Source organism: Eufriesea mexicana, unplaced genomic scaffold (assembly GCF_001483705.2).
Source record: "Eufriesea mexicana isolate 0111107269 unplaced genomic scaffold, ASM148370v2 scaffold1653, whole genome shotgun sequence".
Lineage (NCBI taxonomy): Eukaryota > Metazoa > Arthropoda > Insecta > Hymenoptera > Apidae > Eufriesea > Eufriesea mexicana.
The window spans coordinates 1,461,588-1,479,246 of record NW_016909884.1 but is presented as its reverse complement, the minus strand read 5'-3'; the positions used below and the strand labels follow the sequence as shown (position 1 = coordinate 1,479,246).

General features: G+C 54.7%; 1 protein-coding gene across 1 annotated transcript in view; it reads left to right on the top strand.

Annotated features, from left to right (window-relative positions):
* pxb (putative Hedgehog signaling attenuator pxb) overlaps window positions 1-17,659 on the top strand; it is an 80,182-nt gene that overhangs the window by 5,070 nt on the left and 57,453 nt on the right. Inside the window, exon 2 of the mRNA XM_017902000.1 lies at window positions 10,497-10,674. Coding sequence (XP_017757489.1) covers window positions 10,513-10,674 — 162 coding nt within the window. The 5' untranslated portion in view covers window positions 10,497-10,512. The remainder of the gene's footprint in view (window positions 1-10,496; window positions 10,675-17,659) is intronic.

Below are 17,659 nucleotides of genomic sequence, written 5' to 3'. Positions count from 1 at the left end.
ATCCGGGAATCGATGGCGACTCGTCAAACTACAAATATTTAGAGAGCACTCGGCGCGCGGCGCTGCCTGCGCGTAATGCGTTTTATAAATTTATCCCCGAATTCGAGCGATCTCCAGCGATCCCGATCGATCTTCCCCCATTATCACGCGGCAACTCGACTCGACGATCGACGGATCTCGCGGTGGAGAGCCCCCCGTATCAAAGATCGCGTTAAAGCTCGCGAGACGACGACGACGACGTCGGCGGTGACGCGATGGTACATCTATAAACGTCGCGAACGGGCGAAGAAATCGGCGGAATTAAAATGCAACGCGTGGCGAGGCGCAGCAAACGCCGTGACAAACACCGTTTTCATCCGCTTTATTTACGACTCGCGTTCTCCTCGCGGGTCCGCGCGAACAACGCGGATCGTTACGCGGGAAAATTATAGCGCGTAGGCGGCCCGCGTATTTCCCGATGGCCGCAGATTTACGGATCGTTAAGCTTTACGAATTTACGCGTTTCTTTTCGCCTGGCCGCTATTTGCGGCTCTGCCGAGGTTTTATTGTTCGCCGCGCGCCTACGCTCGCGCGTTCCCTCGCGTCCGCTCGCGATCGCTCGCCAAGGCGCCGCTGTCCGATCGGCCGATCCTCCGGGGAATCGCTGTTTTTACCTGCGATACAGCCGGCAGGCCGAATGCCGACGCGTTATCCGATAAATGGCGTAGATCCTCTTCCCCTTTTTCTTCTCCGCGCGACCTTGGACGTAATAGAAACCCTCCGTTTCGAGATAAACAGGGCTCCATCGGCTTTCGTTGTTTTTATCGTCGCGAAATGGAAACGGGAAATTTCCAAGAGCGACTCGGAGAGGCTCGTCGAGTCACCCTCGGATGCGGAAGAATCCGATGAAAAATTGGCCGGACGAGTTGGAGATACCCCTCCGGCTTGCGGGATTCGATGGGGTTGAAAACGGAAGAGGAGGTGGATAGTGGAGGAAACGTACGATTTCCCCGGATATCCTTTGTGCCTGTGTTGAGCGAACGCGGCCGGGAAGGGAGTAGCGTCGGTCGGCGGTTGGAACAAAGGGTAGAAAGAAAGCGCGTGAGAGACGGTACGCATCTCCGGGAAACGTTACGAGCAGGAGAGATCACCCTCCGGGGAATGGCGGCGGGCGCAGAGGTTATTTCTGGATCGCGAAAAACTTTTAATAGCTTTCCGATAGCTTATTGGTCGGTCTTATAAATACTTCCATATCTCGCGACCCATCCGATTCCGTCGGAGCTTTTTCTCCGCTCCAGCGCGCTGCCTTTTTCTCCACCCCTGTCCCGCATTGTGCGCTGCCCGCCTTCGGTGCCTCCGAGCAGGCCGCCACCGCCGTCACCGCCACCGCCGCCAGGGTCGCCGATGAAACTTTGATCCCCGTCGAGGAGAAATTGTCGGTATTATTTATTTATTAGTCGAGGCAGATCGCGCGATGCAACGGGGCGGAATTACACGCGTCTAGGGGGAGCGGTGAAATATCGCACGCCAGACACGCTCGCGGCTAGTGTCGCCTCGGCTCTTCTTTTCGCGTGGGAGGTAATTTCGCGTCTGCACCTTTTCGATCCGCCGTCCCTCGTAATCTCGTAAAAAGATTACGATCTTCTAATGGAGAATTGATGCCAGTGCACGGTCTGCGAAAAGAAAGGAGGAAGGAGAGGAAAAAGAGGGACGGAAGCGTTTCGTCGCGCAGGACCAAGCATAAAGGTTGATTAGTTATTCGATTAAAGGAATTATCGGTGTTTCTGCCTTTCAACCGGTAGTAGTAGTACCTCGGTCCAAAACTTGCCTCGACCTGGCACCCTTCCCAACGACGGTTTCCCCCTTTAAAAGAGACACAATCTCCTCGAAACACTGGCACTAAATTAAAAAACAGGAGCAAGAGAACCGCGCGCGCGCGAGAGAGAGAGAGAGAGAGAGAGAGAGAGAGAGAGAAAGAGAGAGGAAGAAAGGGGGAAAGAAAAAGGAAAGAGGAAGGAGAGTAAAACGAAATACGTGGATTGGCGAGTGCGCAGGCTGGGCAGACAGAAACGAAGCGTAGGATCATCGCGAGCAGCCGGTGTCGCGGCTATTCAAGGGCGGAATTATTAAATTCGTCGGTGTCCCCTAATTAAAAGCGGGCCGTGGCCGATTCGGAATCGCGCGAAAGTTACGCGAACAGCGAGCGAGGCTTGGAGGGTTGGGCCGGGCGGGAGGGACAGAGAAAGGGTTGGTCGTTGCACGCGCGCTGCCATCGCAGAAATAATCGAGTGCTGCGGGCGTAGCCGCGCCCTTCGCTCGACCCTTCGTTTCGTAAGCGCCCCGCCGCCCTTCCCGCCGTCCGCGTCCACCTATAAATAACGTCCCTTACGCACGTTGCAGCAATTTTCTCGCGGAGATACCGCCGGAAACGATCCCGGCTGCATGCATAATCATAATGAGCGGGGCCCGGGCGAAAATTCGGCTGGAATAATTGCGCGGAACGCGGCCGTCTCGTTACCCCGTGATACGAAAAACGCTCCACGCCTCGCGAGTCCGCTCCCCATCCGCTAATAACCGTCCTCGCGAATTCGGGCTTCCGAACGCTCGAACTCCGCCTCGGAACGTCTCGAGAACGCTTCGGAGCCACGCGATTTCCGTTTATTGCTCGATAAACGTCGCGACCAGCGCGAACCTAGCGCGGGAAATGGGCGAGTAACGATTTTCTTTCGAATCAATTGCTCCGCGAGTTATCTCGCGTGCACCCTGTCCGCTCGTTCCACTCGTCCCACTCGTCCCACTCGCTCCGTCTTAATTTCCATTCGTTATACCTGCTGGATCTCGGGCGAGTGGCTGGATGAAAATAAAGCCACTTAAGGTGCAAATTCATCGGTCATTACCGGCGATCGCATTATCATACCCGCGACGAGGTTGCTCGGCGACACGGAGCGCCGGCCGAGATAATAACCCGGTGCACGCTCGCGCCGGCGCGAAAGGGTTGATCGTTGGCAACTCGTTCCCGATAATTATCGCCAATTTCAACGATACCGGTCGCGCCGAGGAACACCTATTCCGGTATTTATTCGTCCGGCAACGCGAGTTTCCTGCCCGCGAACGGGCCATCGCGAGGCTCACGCTCCGATGTGTGGTCCGACCAGTTGAAGCCCGTAATCGGCCAGCCTCGCATAAACGAGTCGCGCGGAGGAGGAGAGAGGACGAAACAGGCGCGCGTCGGAGCATCGCCGCTGGCCCACGGAGGAGGGAAGATTAACATAGAGATGAGGTCGCCTCGAGTCTTTTCCGCGTGAGTTATGTCCTCCTGACCGTGCACCGCGGCTACGCGAGTCGTCCATTCCGCGCCTCGCCTTTCCTCGCCTTTCCTCGCCTTTCCTCGCTTCGAGTCTTTTCCGCGTGAGTTATGTCCTCCTGACCGTGCACCGCGGCTACGCGAGTCGTCCATCCCGCGCCTCGCCTTTCCTCGCCTTTCCTCGACGCCACGCGGCAGAATCGCGAGGAACGCGCTCGGCGGATAAGCAGCGATAACTCGCTTATCGTTCTCCGGGAATTAACCCCCTCCCGTGCCACTTAGCTCGACGAAATCCGGGCCCAAACGTCAGGCGTCAACGCGCGGGAAACGGACCGAAATCCCGCGGAATACGAGTCGAAATTTAAATACAAATACACGATATAGTCAGTTTTGCGCGATAAATATTCCAAATGTATTATATATTATTATAGATGACAGTTTCAAAACTATATTTAGAAAAATGTTCCGTTCGCGCGAGTCTAACTCGTGATATTCATTCTGGCGACCATCGTTCTCACCCTCGTCACTAGGTGTATTCCAACTTCAAGGGAGTTTGAGGACTTTCTCGCAAGTTCTCGAAGAAACCTCCACTTTCTATATGTATAACTTACAGACCTTCCAATAGTATCCCTGTCTAAGGCCTGCTAGGGAGCAGACTGATCACTGACGAGTCCACCAGCAGGCCCAGGACGAAATCTCGGGCCAAAATCTTCGTCGCGTGTCAGACTCGTGTTATATCACGTCGACGACCGCATCAAAGTTAAAAAATAAACGTAGCAATTTTAATAATATTTATTGAAACGCTCCAAAACAGAAGTATAGTTTGGTTTCGCCTGTGTTACGAAACGTTTATGGCTGTCTCGCGTTCGAATAGCGTCGAATTTTTCCCGTAGCATCGGAAAGGACAGCAATATGGCGCCGGGCCGAACGCGTTAAAATACGGGAAGGGGTTAATTGGTACTCGGGAGCGGATACGCGCACGAGAGGCAGAGAAAAGAATCGTTGGAACGGAACGGTGCCTCGTCGGCGATCCGCAGCGATCGCGAGCTCCTCGAACGATTTCACGGGGTCGGGACCAGCGGAGGAAATCACCGGGAATTCTCCATGCTCTAAGAGGTTTAAAAGAGTCGCCGGGAATGGTAAATCGTGTCGGCGGGTCTGAGGGCCGGCAAAATGGATCCTCGGCGTGGGTCGTGCACGGCACGCGTCGTTCGCGAGGACAGCAATTGATGGCAGTCGCTGGACGCTGCCGCGCCAAGAGAAAGCGGACAAATTGAGAAGGATGTGGGTGGAAAATAAGGCTCAAAAACGCTCCTGCTCCGTCTCTGTACCTTCCTCGGCGATATTTCAAATCCGTGCGAGCGGGATTCCGTAAAAACCGCGACTGGGACTGTATACGGATATCTAGAGGCAGAGGACAAAGGCGATCGATCGCATTAGCGGCGTGTCGGGTGTATGCAAACAGCGATGATCATCTTCGTGACGCGTATCGGGTGCAGGTAGCCATTGCGTGTAACGGGAACGCGTGCGTCGGTCGAGTTTGTATCGCTTAACCGAGGGATACGGGGCTCGCTGAGCGAAGCTAATGCTGAAATAATGCGACACTGGTCGCTGCTCGCCGCGCGTATGCCAACCGAAATACGCGAATGCCAGTTCCCCGTGCCTGCACGCGCCTACGCTCGGCCAATTTCCGATCGGCCGCGCCGCGTACACCGGTCCACGCTCCATCTCGTTCCCCGTGTATTCGCGTCAACGTTTACTTACTTTATCGCTCGCGATTAAACCTTCCTTCGCTTCTAGCCTCGATTATTCACGGAAAATTATTCGTCCGTACCGAGTGACGGACGAGAAACGCGGACCGTTCGGTTACGCCCTTTTTCCTACCTGTCCCGCCACGTAACGTTCGCTAACGAGCGTATTTGCGCAATTACCGCGACGACTAAACGCACTTGCAAGTCGTTGTTTCGAACGAGATTAACGTCGTTCCTCCGGTTCTCGAACGGAAAGTATTGGATTCCTGCGCGCCGTAATTGTCGGTCGAAACAGGCATAAACGAAAGAGGAAACGCGTCGCTTTAGCCGTACTTTGCGCTTCGATATCTGTTCGTTCGCGTTCTTTCCCCCCCCCCCCCCCCCCGGCTCCCGATTTTCTCGCGTTTTTCGCTTTTTCCAACCCGTTCCAGCTACGGCTTACGCGATGAACTTTGATCCTCGTCGAATCGACGTTTCTCGTGAATGTTTCAAAGTTCGCTCCGCTCCGGCTGGTAACGATGGGTGCAACGACGAAACGAAATACCGTACGCGAACGGGAGCGCGCAACGATAATAATTAATGCTCCAAGTTTCTGGCGTCGAATCGCGCGTCAGGATCTCGAGACGTCCTAAATTAAACTCGTCTACTTTCGCCGCCTCCCGGAGGAACCACCCCTGGATCTCGCCCTCTCTTCTCCACCCCTTATCGGGAATTCGTCCGCGAAGGTTCGAATTATGGATCGACGAACGGTCAGGAATTTCTCTTTCACCGGTATTCCTTTTTCTCCGAACGATTACCCCAACTTGCCGACGCTCTCGAAAGCGGATTAACGCGATTTCCGCGACGTTTCGAGATTGCTTCGCGTTAACGCGATTATTTAACGCTGAAACTCGAACAAGGGCGGTACGCGGGACGACCAAGTTCCCGGCGAGTTAAAACGACTTAATTTAAACTCGCCAACGACGAGAGGTATCGAGCACGGAAACGATCCACTCGAGCGACATTTTTCGACCTCCGCGATTCCTCCGGAACGCGCGTCCCCGGTATCTTAGGACTCGGCTTGGTCGGAGTTATCGTTGACATTGTTTCCGTGCCCCGTGCGTCATCCTGCCCGCGAGAGCTCGGCTGATTCACCGTCTTATCGTCGAAAACCGATACGAGCAATTTGCTCTGGCCGTTTCGCGTTTAATCGCGATTCCGCTCGTAAACGGAACGCGCGCGGCACCCCCTTGTCTCGGCGAAATACGACGAACCAAGTCTGCCGGCCATAAATACGAGCCAGGGCGACATTCGTTCCGGGAAAATGGCGAACGCGGTGAATTCGGTGGGTAGGGCGCCTAGGTTATGAAATTTCGCGCGACGCCGTTCGCGAAATCTCACCCCCTCGCGCCGCGTGTCCGCTCGTTTCGTATCGCGACCACCGTTCTTTCCCCCGGGCCGTCGTTCCGACCCCGTCACACCGCGAATATATTTCCGCGGGTGCCGCACACACCGACGCGCGCGTAGGCTCGTCGGATTTTCGTAATGAAATTACCGCGCGTGTCAGCTGCGCGAAGACACGGTTTTACGCGCGCGTTTTCGGTCGCGGCCAACGCTGTCCGCCGAAAGTCCTCCATCGGTCCCAGCGGCCTCCGCCGCTGTCGCAGCGACCACTCCTCGCAACTTTTTACCCCGCGGCGCTTTTTTCCGCGAGATTGTTCGGGTTACGCCGGGTAAACCCGAACGACATCGTTCGTCGTGATTTTAATTCATACCCGCTAACGTAATCAACCTCCGCCAACTTTCTCCAGTACTTTTCTCAACCACCGTCCTGCTTCGAATTTTTTCCACCCGCGTAATCCTCTTATCACCACGGCGCAGTGGTTTATAGCGACGCTTAATTAACGCGATAATTACGCACCCGGCCTCCTCCGCGAGTGCTGTATCGGTATTATTTATTCGTCGTTGCTCTCGAATCGCGTCCCTCTCCGTCAAAATTAGCCTGCGACGCAGGAGTCACCGCGAGCTCCGGTGTATTCGCGTTTATTAGCGGAGCTCGTGTCGCCGCTGCGCGATTTTTTCGGCACCGGCTGGCTCTGCACGCACAATTTCATTAGGGACGACGTCCACTTTCCTGTTTTCGGCGCATCGCTTCTAATTCCCGGCTCCGGCGGAATTTCCAGCCGCGAGAGTCCAGCCTCGGACGCGCCATCGTTGTCCTAGACTATTTCGAGAGACACGCCGTCTCTGGTGACTCCCCGTCGCGGACACAGCCGGTGAGATTTATCGCGCGAAATCGCGCGACGAGCTTCCAATTAACCCTCGAATAAATTCTTGCTCCAGCCTCGCTGTGCTCTTCGACTACGCTCTGTTCTTCCCCGTACACGATGGACCACTCGGGTACATTGTTCTTTATCACGGCCCTAGACTCTGCTCGTCCTCCACGTGGACGTTCAAATTTTGCCTCCGGATTAATATCTCGTTCCTCTCACTTACCATCTGTTGCACCGTGTTTTCAAGCGCGTGTTACTCCGTGCTATACGAAGGACTTTGTTCGTCGCGCAAAGAAGTCTAGGAATCTTTAGGAGTACCCTAGGGATACTCTAGGAATCTTTTGGAAGAAGATCGGTAGATCCGAGAGTAAATGAATAAAAAATTTCCGTCGCCACGAATTTCGTCGAGTTTCGTGGAGCATCTCGCGCGAGGAAGTCCCGGGGATAAGGGTGTTTGGTTGCTTTCACGCCGCTGGATATCAGACGGTGTTTTTCCATTCGCGGAAAGCCGGAATCCCATCGGGCCTCGTGGGCCGAGGAATATTTAACGCGGAAGACGCGGTTTCCTGTTCGCCTGGAAAATACCGATAGGCTTCGCGAGACGGCATTGTGCCGGTCTGCGCCATTCAATCCCCCCGTCTACCGCCACCCCCTATCTACCCTTTGTACACCTTGATCCGTGGCTGCTTCTTGCTCGCGCGAAAAACCCGTCGAGGACGCGTCGGCACGGTACGTCTTCCGGGACATTCGGTTCCCTGGCAATTTCCAGGGGATACCGCTTCGTCGGTCGCGCGATCTCTGTCTCGCGAGAAATACGGCGAGTCTACGCCGAAATTATCCGAAAATCCCGCGACGTGACCGTACTTTGGTATCGGAGACGAAACTCCGACGATGGAGTTTCGACGCTTAAGGAAACGCGATCGGTATCGCGGCGTGACAGGGGATGCCGGAGGAGCTGAGAAGCGGAGGAGGGATTGTATCGGGGAGAATTAAATAAAAATCACGCGAACTGGAGATTCGGTGAACGCGGAGCCGAGCCAGAAACGAGATGAGCGCTTCACGGCGTTCGCTTGGCTGCTCGTCCGCATTCTGCTCTGCATATGAATGAGAGGAGAACGCGGAGGGTCGGAACGGGGCAGGGGGGTTGGCGGAGAAACGGAGAAGCACCGGGGGTTCCAACGTCGCCGACAACGTCGAGCTGGAATATCGGCCGAGCCAAGAAACGGAACGGAAGGAACGCTGCATTTATTAAACTGAGCGCGGACGTGTTCCTCCTTTCCTTCCTCGACTTCGTCCACCTACGTGGCGCGAGCGCCCCTTCCTTTCTTCCACCCCTTTCCTCGCGCACTTCTTCGCCCCCGGTTCTACCTCTGGTCTACTTCGCCACGTGCGAAATGGCGGCTCGATACGCCTCTTCCTCGTCATCGATGCCTTCTTCCCTCCCTCGATCTCGGGGAGTGCGTCTTCCACCCCTCAGAACATGTCCCATCTTTCGAGTAAAAGTCGTTGAAAGACGTCGAGTCGTTTGCTCGCTGTCTCGAACTTTGCCTGTACAATCGCGGTGCCCTGTCCCGCGTTCGAGTTCCTTCGAGAAGGGTGTTTCCTCGGAGCTTCCCTAGGCCCGGGACCAATCGGGCTAAACGTTCGCGCGATTATACCGCTGGAAAGTTGGAGGAGGTCGGCGAGGAAGTTAATAGACGGGCTGTTTTGCCAGGCACTAATGGAGTATCCTGCTCGAGACTCCTTTTTGTCAGCCGGCTCCACTCGTCGGCTCGGGCAGGCCATCATCGAGCAAGCGTTCCTCGAAGATGCATACGTATCACGGATCTCGGAATCGCGGGAACCGCTGCCGGTGTTCACTCGGGCAAGAACAGTGCCATTATACCAGAACCGCAAGACCCCACCAGTGGACTGGACGCGCGTGGAAAAAGCCGAGACTCATGGTTCGAGCCGTCTCACCGTGGTGCCACCCACGGAGCCTCGGACAGGCCCCTGGCTGCAGCGTGTGCCGCGCGCACCGATTAAAGAAAGTCTCGGGGTACGCGAAGGGCGGAATCGATCAGCGAAATCACGCGTCGGATGACGAATAGAGGCGGCGTCGTATCGGCGAATCGCCTATTCCGTCCCGATGATATACGCCGCGTATCCTCGGCTAGAACGTCGCGGCGTCGGCGCTTGCGGAGAGGCCGAAACAATTAATCAAGGGAGTACAATCGTGTGTGCTTGGCGGGGGGGGGGCGGGAGGGGCGTCAGCGAGCAGACGAACCGTTGGCGTGACTGATTCATTATGAGACTGTAATTAAGTCCCGGTATTAGCATACCGACTAGATGGAGACCGTTGCACAGCCGGCTGGCAGCGACTGGAACGACTTGACCCAAAGGTGCGTCCTATGCTAACGAGGCCCCCTCTTCCGCGTCTCTGTGCGTGCGTAGCTGTATGCGACGCGCGGAAAAAAGCCACGCGTTTACCCCCGTACGAGCTGCACCGGTCAGAAGCTCCTTCTCTCCCTCTTCCTCCCTGATCTCTGGTCACCGGCCATTAGGAACGGCTACCAGACGCGTATCTCTTAATTAGCCGGCGAAATCCACTCTACTGCCGCCGTGGGGAGCCTGGCCCGTTATCAATTTAACCCCCAGCCGCGAACTTTCTCGGTCAACCGGCATTTTTTCCTCCAGCCTCGAGTCTCCAGCCAGTCTCATCCTCCGCAAGCTCCTTGCCTCGCGTGCACCACCGCCATGGCCACCGCCTGTTTTCCCTCGACGATACCCGTTGCTAACGAGTTTATCCGACCGACGGCCCCTCGTCGTTGCTTCCGTTGCGTCGCTCCTCTTTTACTTTTTCTTCCTCCCCCGTCGTTGCTTCTCGCCTCTGCGAGCGAGGACGTTCGGCTCGCGCCTTACTCGCGGTTCCAGCGAGCGTAACGAGATTTCCGCGACGCTCGCGTCGATCTTCCGGCGTTTCTCGTCGTCCGGGAGAGGGTAACTCGCTTTCGAGGAGGGAAACGGTCGAATAACTCTGCTGGACCGAACGGGGCGGGCGGAGGAAAAAAAATCAATGCCGCGCGAGTTGGAAGCGACTCGCGCGCGAGAGGGAGCGGAGGAGAATAAATTGCGCGAGGGCCGCAGGGAGGAGATAAAGCTTCTCCCACGTGCCGATTAATAGTTCTGTCAATAAGATTAATCGAGCGTTGATTTTCCTGTGGTTTTCAGCACGCTGAGGTGGAGGATGGAGGAGCTGGAAACGCTGGAGAGCACGGAGTGCCCCGAGTACCCCGGGCCACCCCCCGAGTTCCGGTTGCCGCCACCGCCTCGGCCACCCTTCCTCACCGACGGCACCTTTTGCTCGGAGGAGCCCCTCACCGAGATCGAAGATTGCGTCGCCATTCCGGTAAGTTCCAGTCCTCTGTTACCATGCTTTCGCCACCCATTGTCGCCATCTTGCTTTACTTTACTTTCCTTTCATTTTTGCGTCCACCTTCGTCCCGTGTTCTTCGCTTTCCGACGACGTTCGCGGACTAGTATCGGCTTCCGAGACATCCTCGATACCGTAATCCGCGTGTCGGGATTGCTCGAATTTTTCCATTTTAACGGTATCCCGCGATGGTCCGCCGGAAAAGTCGAAATTCTCGTATTCTTCTGTTCGAAAAGCCATAACCCGTGGCGTACGAACTAACCTACACGCTGGAATCGGAGGTTCGATGAGTCCAGCGGAATAGAAACCCGTGAATAGGTCGGCCGTAATGGCGGAACAGGTGGCAGAAAAGAACCGGTCGAAGAAAGAGCGACGCGCTTCGATTCATATCGAAAGGACGGGATTTTAAGGCGGGATAAATTCCGGAACTCCTTATCCGACGCCAGCAAATTGAATCGGGAACGAGGGGACAAAAACGTCCTTCCTCTCGCTCCTTCTCTCGCTGTCGCGTTACTTTTTCTCGCGAAGAATGCTTTCTCGACAAAGTATCGCCCTCGTCTCCGCGGATTGGAATTTTCGAGAAAGAGAAACCGGGCTGAATTTCGTTCCTCGAAATAACCCGCGCGACTCTTAACTTTGTCCGCTATAAACAACCAACGTTTGACAGAAATCTCTCAGTACCAATTTTATTCTCATTATCGAATTTCGCGATCGAATTTCTACCCGTTCCGATCTCGGAAGCGTAGCAAGCATTACATGGTATTTTAAGGGTGCCCATATCGCAGGATCGAACAAACTGTGATTTTAGACGCTCGTTAAAATTTCCCAACTTCGGGGTACGTCCACGTCGGAATTGCCCCTATCGCGGTAGCGCATTCGCCGGCAATAAGCGTATGGAAAGGGTTAATGGTGATCTAGGATCACGTATAGACGCGCGAACTTTTTCTCAGGTACGAAGCGATTCCAAAGACGGTGGAAAGAATTCCAATTAAACTAGTTCGACCGATATTCCCCGGCTGGTGCGTCGTGCAGGGGGCGGCGGGTGCAGCGTGCCGTAACTTTGGCGTAAGTCGCGACGCGCGTCGCGGCGACGAGCCTTTAAAATTCTCCGTGGATTCCGCGGACATCGAAAGGCTTCATTTTCCGCGATAAATCTCGGCCACGGACTCGATTAATCCTCGACGTCCGCGGAGACGAGATGGCGGAAGCAATTCCGACCAATCGCGCGCACCCTGCCTGGTGTGTGGACTTGGCGACTGGTCGCGAAAATATCGCAAAGTTTCGCGATCTCCCGTAATCCCCGCGTGCTCTAAAATCTGGTTCGCGCGAGGGGTAGTGGAGGATTAGTGCACGCGCTCGCTCTGCGGGCTTTATCGCCGAGCAAATCGGTCCCGGACAGGCGTCACGGAACGCTGCAAAAAGAGAGCACGCGAAGGAGTCGGGAACGGAAAGGGGGTGGAGAGAGAGAGAGAGAAAGAGAGAGGAGAGGAGAGAGGGATGATCGGGACGGATGTTAAAAGCGAGAGCAGTCGGCGAGAGTAATCGCTTCGGGTCACGGCGCTGTAGCTGCTGATCGAGAGGTCGGGCCTGGTTGCTCGTGTCCCAACGGAAGGGGGACGAGGAAACGACGCCCTGTTTCTGTTATTGTCTTTAGCGGCCCGTTAAAAACCGTATTTACCCCTGACAGGCGCCATCGGTCTGCCAGCGCCTCCTCTTTTTCATCGTCCTCTCCGTCGGCTCCCGTTCTGCTTCTTTTCCCTCTCGCGGGGACCGGTGGCCGGATAAAAACGGCGCGGGCCTATTAATAGAGAACACGTGTCCCGGCAGCGTCGTGAACCCGGGGACCCATTATCGCCCGGCGATTTTACATCATTACGCGTAATTGGAGAATCTGCCGGCCGCTCGGTGCCTCGAGATTTATCGTCCGTTTCGTTTCGATTAAACGACCGGGAATTTCGTGAGAATTTTCAGAGGGAAAAACCGGCGACGTCGATGAACGAACGAGACGACGGGGTGAGGCGAGGCGGAGCGGGGCGGGTTGGAGGAGAGATCGCTTTAATCGCGTATCGCGTAGCCCGTAAAATTCGCGTTATTTACAACGGGCGAGCGGGGCCGTTGGTAATTTCTAATTTCGCGCCGGCCGAGTCCCGCTAAATCGCTTTAATATCGAGCAGTGTCTTGCAGCGAGCGAGAGTTTAATCTAAAATAATTATTTAGCGCGGCAGGTAGCACGCGACCGACCATCGGGTTAAGCCACAGAAGCTCGAGCGAGAGACAGAGGCGCGCGGCACCCTCTCGCAGACGGCGCGCACACGGGGTTGCGAACGTTTCACGGTGCACATGCAAATCCCGCGAGTTTCGAAGGAAAGCTCCGCTCTGGTTTTTGCGCCCTCTCGTCTGGCTTTACGGAGTGTTAAACGCATCGGGCGTCCTTAATTGAATTCTCTCGCTCCTCGCTATCCCCTCTTGCACCCCCGGTTGCCAGCCGAGCTGTAACTGCCGAAATTGCAGTAAACATTTTCTCTGTCCTCCGGTGCTCCTTGACCGAGCTCCTCCGGGTTTCACGGCGTGGAAATTGGGACGGCGAAAACTCCTTGTCTCCCATTTCGTCGTCGTCGTCGTCTGTGTATCTTGCCGTTTCGTTTCCACTCACCCCCCCCCGGAGGCGTTCGATCTGCGGGCCTGCTCTCGGAGAGGCGTTGCCTCTTCAACCCTCGGTCTTTAGCTACCAACGATCCGTCGATTTGTCCCGAGAATTATGCTCCACGATTCTCCCCCTCTCGACGATTCTTCGTTCTGCCACACGGTCGATACCCGCGCGCGAAATTACATCTTCCTTCCCGTAAACGTCGCGGGATATATACGTAACACGCGGCCACGCTTGGGGGAAACTTCGGAGGAACTCGATTCGGGAGGAAAGAAGCTCGGCAATGAGAGAGGAGAATCGTATCGCGAGCGTGGTAAAAACCGTGGAAGGATTAAAAAGCCGGGGACGAAGGCGGAGCGAGAGCCGGATGATAGTAATTAAAAAGCAGCCGGCGAACAGAGTCCTCGTGAGTCGCCTCGAATTTATTAGACGGGGATACAGTCGCGTGGTATTTATTAAGCCTCCGGACCGTTTACTCGGCACACCCTGTTTCGCAACTTCCTCGACAGTCGTCTCCCCGTTCCGCCTAATCGCGATGGTTCACGGCCAGCGCTAATTCCTTTCTCCGGGGTTAATTTCTTCGCCGATATTTATCGGCCGCAGCGCCGTCGCGTCCTCGGGGGTGGCCAGTAACCCCCGGCTAGCCCTCGGGCCCCTGCCCCTGCCTCGCCATCGCGAAACTTTAGATTAAGTCGCCGGTATAATGCGACGAGAGCGACCAATTGGACGAGCTCGGATTTGAATTATGACTCGCGCGAAATTGCAGCCGCCGTCTGGCCGCGGGGGGGGGGAATCGTTGGAGGGTGCACCATACGCGCGGACCAGCGGAGAAAGTCGAAACGGGCGTGAAACCGAGGACGGCAAAAGGAGCAGAGACGACCGGAGGTCGCGACGAAATCGGATTTCGACGAGCTCGCTTCCCTTTCGGTAACCTTCGATCGACGAACCAGAGGGTTGGCGGCCGAGGTGGGGCGGAAAGGGGTGGGCGAGGACTGGAAGAAGTCCTGGGTGATAGCGTTTTTGCGTCGAGCGAGTCTCTTTATTACGCCTGGGAATCCGCTTTGTTTCTCGGCGTCTCGGCGAGGGGTTGCGAGGCAGGGACGAAACGGCGGCGGAGAACAGCAGCGCGGAGGCGGAAAAGCGAGAAAAAGGACGCGAAGAAAGATGAGCAGAGGGAAAAGAATGCCGCGCGTTCCCCTAGGCAGAAGTTTGCGCGGCGGCGAAGTACGCCGAGAGAACTAAAAAGTGAACCGGCCTGGAAAATGGGAAGAAAAGGGGTAGTTATTGCCGGTCTCGCGGCGGAGGCGGGCCATCCTCCGGCTGCCGGTGTATCGTTGCAGCAGCTACCGGTTAATTACAGCACGAGTGGAATTGGTTTCGTTTATCGGGCAGAGCTCGATGGAACGTATCGTCATTTCGAGCGTCCAGATAGCAAATCGATGCCAGACGTCGACGTCCTCCTCCTGGATATCGACAGAGCACCCTCGTCCGGATTATCTCCAAACGATTGTGTCTCTTCTCTTTCGTCGATAGTCCGGATTTCCTGCCAGTCCGTCCGGGGACCCGTGTCCGGGGCCGGTTTGCCTATTGCAATAACCGATGCACGCCGACCGAGCCTCTACCACGATAATTCCGCGATTATTTATCGAATTTATTCCCGCCGGGGCTGGACAGCTCTCCTCTTTGCTCCCCGAAGATATAATCCACCTCCTCGAACCCTTCCCGACGTTCCACGTTTCGTTACCCCGACGCGGAAGGGCCACTCGCGAAAATGGACATCGAAGAGTCCCCGCGTTACGCGAGGTCCTTTGATCTCGCCCGAGATCCACGGCCCTTCTCCCTTCTGGACCCGCGGAGTCCCGGTCCGAAGATCTCATCGCGCGGCTGACAGTTGCGCGCTTTGTTTCCGCGTAACAACGAACTCCGCCCGTACCTCCGCGCGTGTTGCGGCATTTTTCCGCTTCGTCTGCGACCCGACGTACCGTCGCGGCCGGAAATCCCTTAACGCGCGCTCAACGTGTACCTCTTTCGCGTGCACGCTCTATCGAGACGTCGGGACCAAACGCTGCGCAAAGAGCGGCTCTCTGCTCGACGAGGTTTTTTCGAAGCCGAGCGGAAGAGGACCGTAAATCGCCGGCAACTGGACAGGGTGACTCTGTTCCACGTTGGCCGGCGTACAACCGGCAATTTAGATTCCCAGTGACGTATTCTCCTCGCGAAATCGATGTTTCGAAAGGAACACGGCTGTTCGAGTTATTTAGCGTCGGCGAGTTCCGGTGAAAGTGGACTCGGTTATTAAACGGTTGTTAAAGGAAACACACTCGAGACTGCCACGGCGCGAGGTGTCGGTTATCGCGGATTAGAGCCGACGTTAAATCGCGAGTACCGCGTCTGGCCGATGAAGCGTGACGCAACGGGCGCGCGTGTAAGCGCGTAAAGTACCGGTTGCCGCGTCCGGTATGCGCGCGCACGTAGCCTAACTCGAGGGACGCGGTAAGTTTCGCTAGGGAAAACGCGGTAAATCATCGACGTCGCTGCAATGGCGAGCGTAAATCACGGATTAATCCGCCGGGTCCACCGAGTTATCGGCCTGCTCGTCGCGATCGACGCTCTCTCTCTCCCTCTCTCTCTCTCTCTCTCTGTGTCGAGTTCGATAGTCTCGCGAACGAGGAACGGGGATGGTTAAGGAACGCGCGAGGAGCAGACCGGTGGCAGTTGTCGGTGTGTGGGGAAGCGTGGAAAACGCGCAGCGACTGTTTGCACTGGTGGAAATGCAGAAACGAGGAGGAGAGGTTGCTGTAATCTGCGCGTCACGCGTCAAGTTAATCTTCCGCCGAGCGAGGAGGAAGATGTACCGGGAGAGCTGGCTCGACGACGTGTTTAGATAGCGCTGTTGTTGTTTGTCTACCTCGCTGCGAGGGAAGACCTGTTTTTCGACGATACGAGCAGGTCTTTCCGGGATTTCCGTAGGTAGGAATCATCGCGCCGCGTCTAACGATGTGACAAACGTTTCGAGTGGCATTTCACGCATATTCCTCCAAGACTCCGCGCGACCAGCGAGCTTAACGTTAAACGTATCAAGCGGGATTAAATGACCCTTTTCAAAATTTACTTTCCACGTTTATTTCACATTTGTCGTTGCTTCTTTCGCTCGCCTGACTTTCCGCGAATTCTTACATCATCCGATTGTTTAACCCTTTCGGCACGAGCACCGGATATATCCGGCATCCATTAGCCGTTATACGTATAATCGTATATTAGATAAAAATAAGTAAACGGGAATTGTTGTGTATATAATTTTGTATACAATCATACAAGCTGTATGGAATTTTGTATATAATTCTGTGGAGAATTTTATAGAAATATCTTTTAATATTAAAGATACAAACGATGCTTGTTGCAGAAAACATTGTGCTATTAAGCACAGTTCTTATTTAACGCTTAAGAAAATCTTCGTACAAAAGAGGACCATGTGCCATGTGCTCATTTTCGGCGCGGAACCCCATACAGCGGGAGTGACACGGCGGACAGCGCGCTCGTATCGAAAGGGTTAATTTCTCTCTTTCCGTTTTTTCCTCGACTTATTTTTTACGAAGAAAAATTCTTTGCATGCCTTATTATGTATCACGAGGGGTGTTATTTCACCCCTTACGAAATTTACGTATTTTTATACAGTTTTCCAACTCGGAACCTTGGAACCTCGGTTCTGGACTCGGTAAAAATATAAAAATCGACGCGGGTGATACTGAGCTTGCGGTAAAAATTGAGTATAGAATATAGAATCCTGTCGAGACTCCGCTTCTCAAATTTGTTTAAATTTGTTTAAATTTCAACGTTGAAGATCCGCGCGATCTGCCACTCCAAATGGCAAATAGATATTTCGTTTGTTGAAAGGATAAGTTTAGCTGTGGACAAAAATCAATCTAGGATATACGCTACGAATAAATAGTTTATAAGATATAAGTTCCTAGAACGAATGCTTATATAAACATTCTATGGGAATTAGGGGTTAGGGTGAGTCGCGTCGCGTACCCTCTTGACACTCTCTCAGGAGTCGGAAGATCCTGAGAAATCACGCATATTCCTCCAAGACTCCGCGCGACCAGCGAGCTTAACGTTAAACGTATCAAGCGGGATTAAATGACCCTTTTCAAAATTTACTTTCCACGTTTATTTCACATTTGTCGTTGCTTCTTTCGCTCGCCTGACTTTCCGCGAATTCTTACATCATCCGATTGTTTAACCCTTTCGGCACGAGCACCGGATATATCCGGCATCCATTAGCCGTTATACGTATAATCGTATATTAGATAA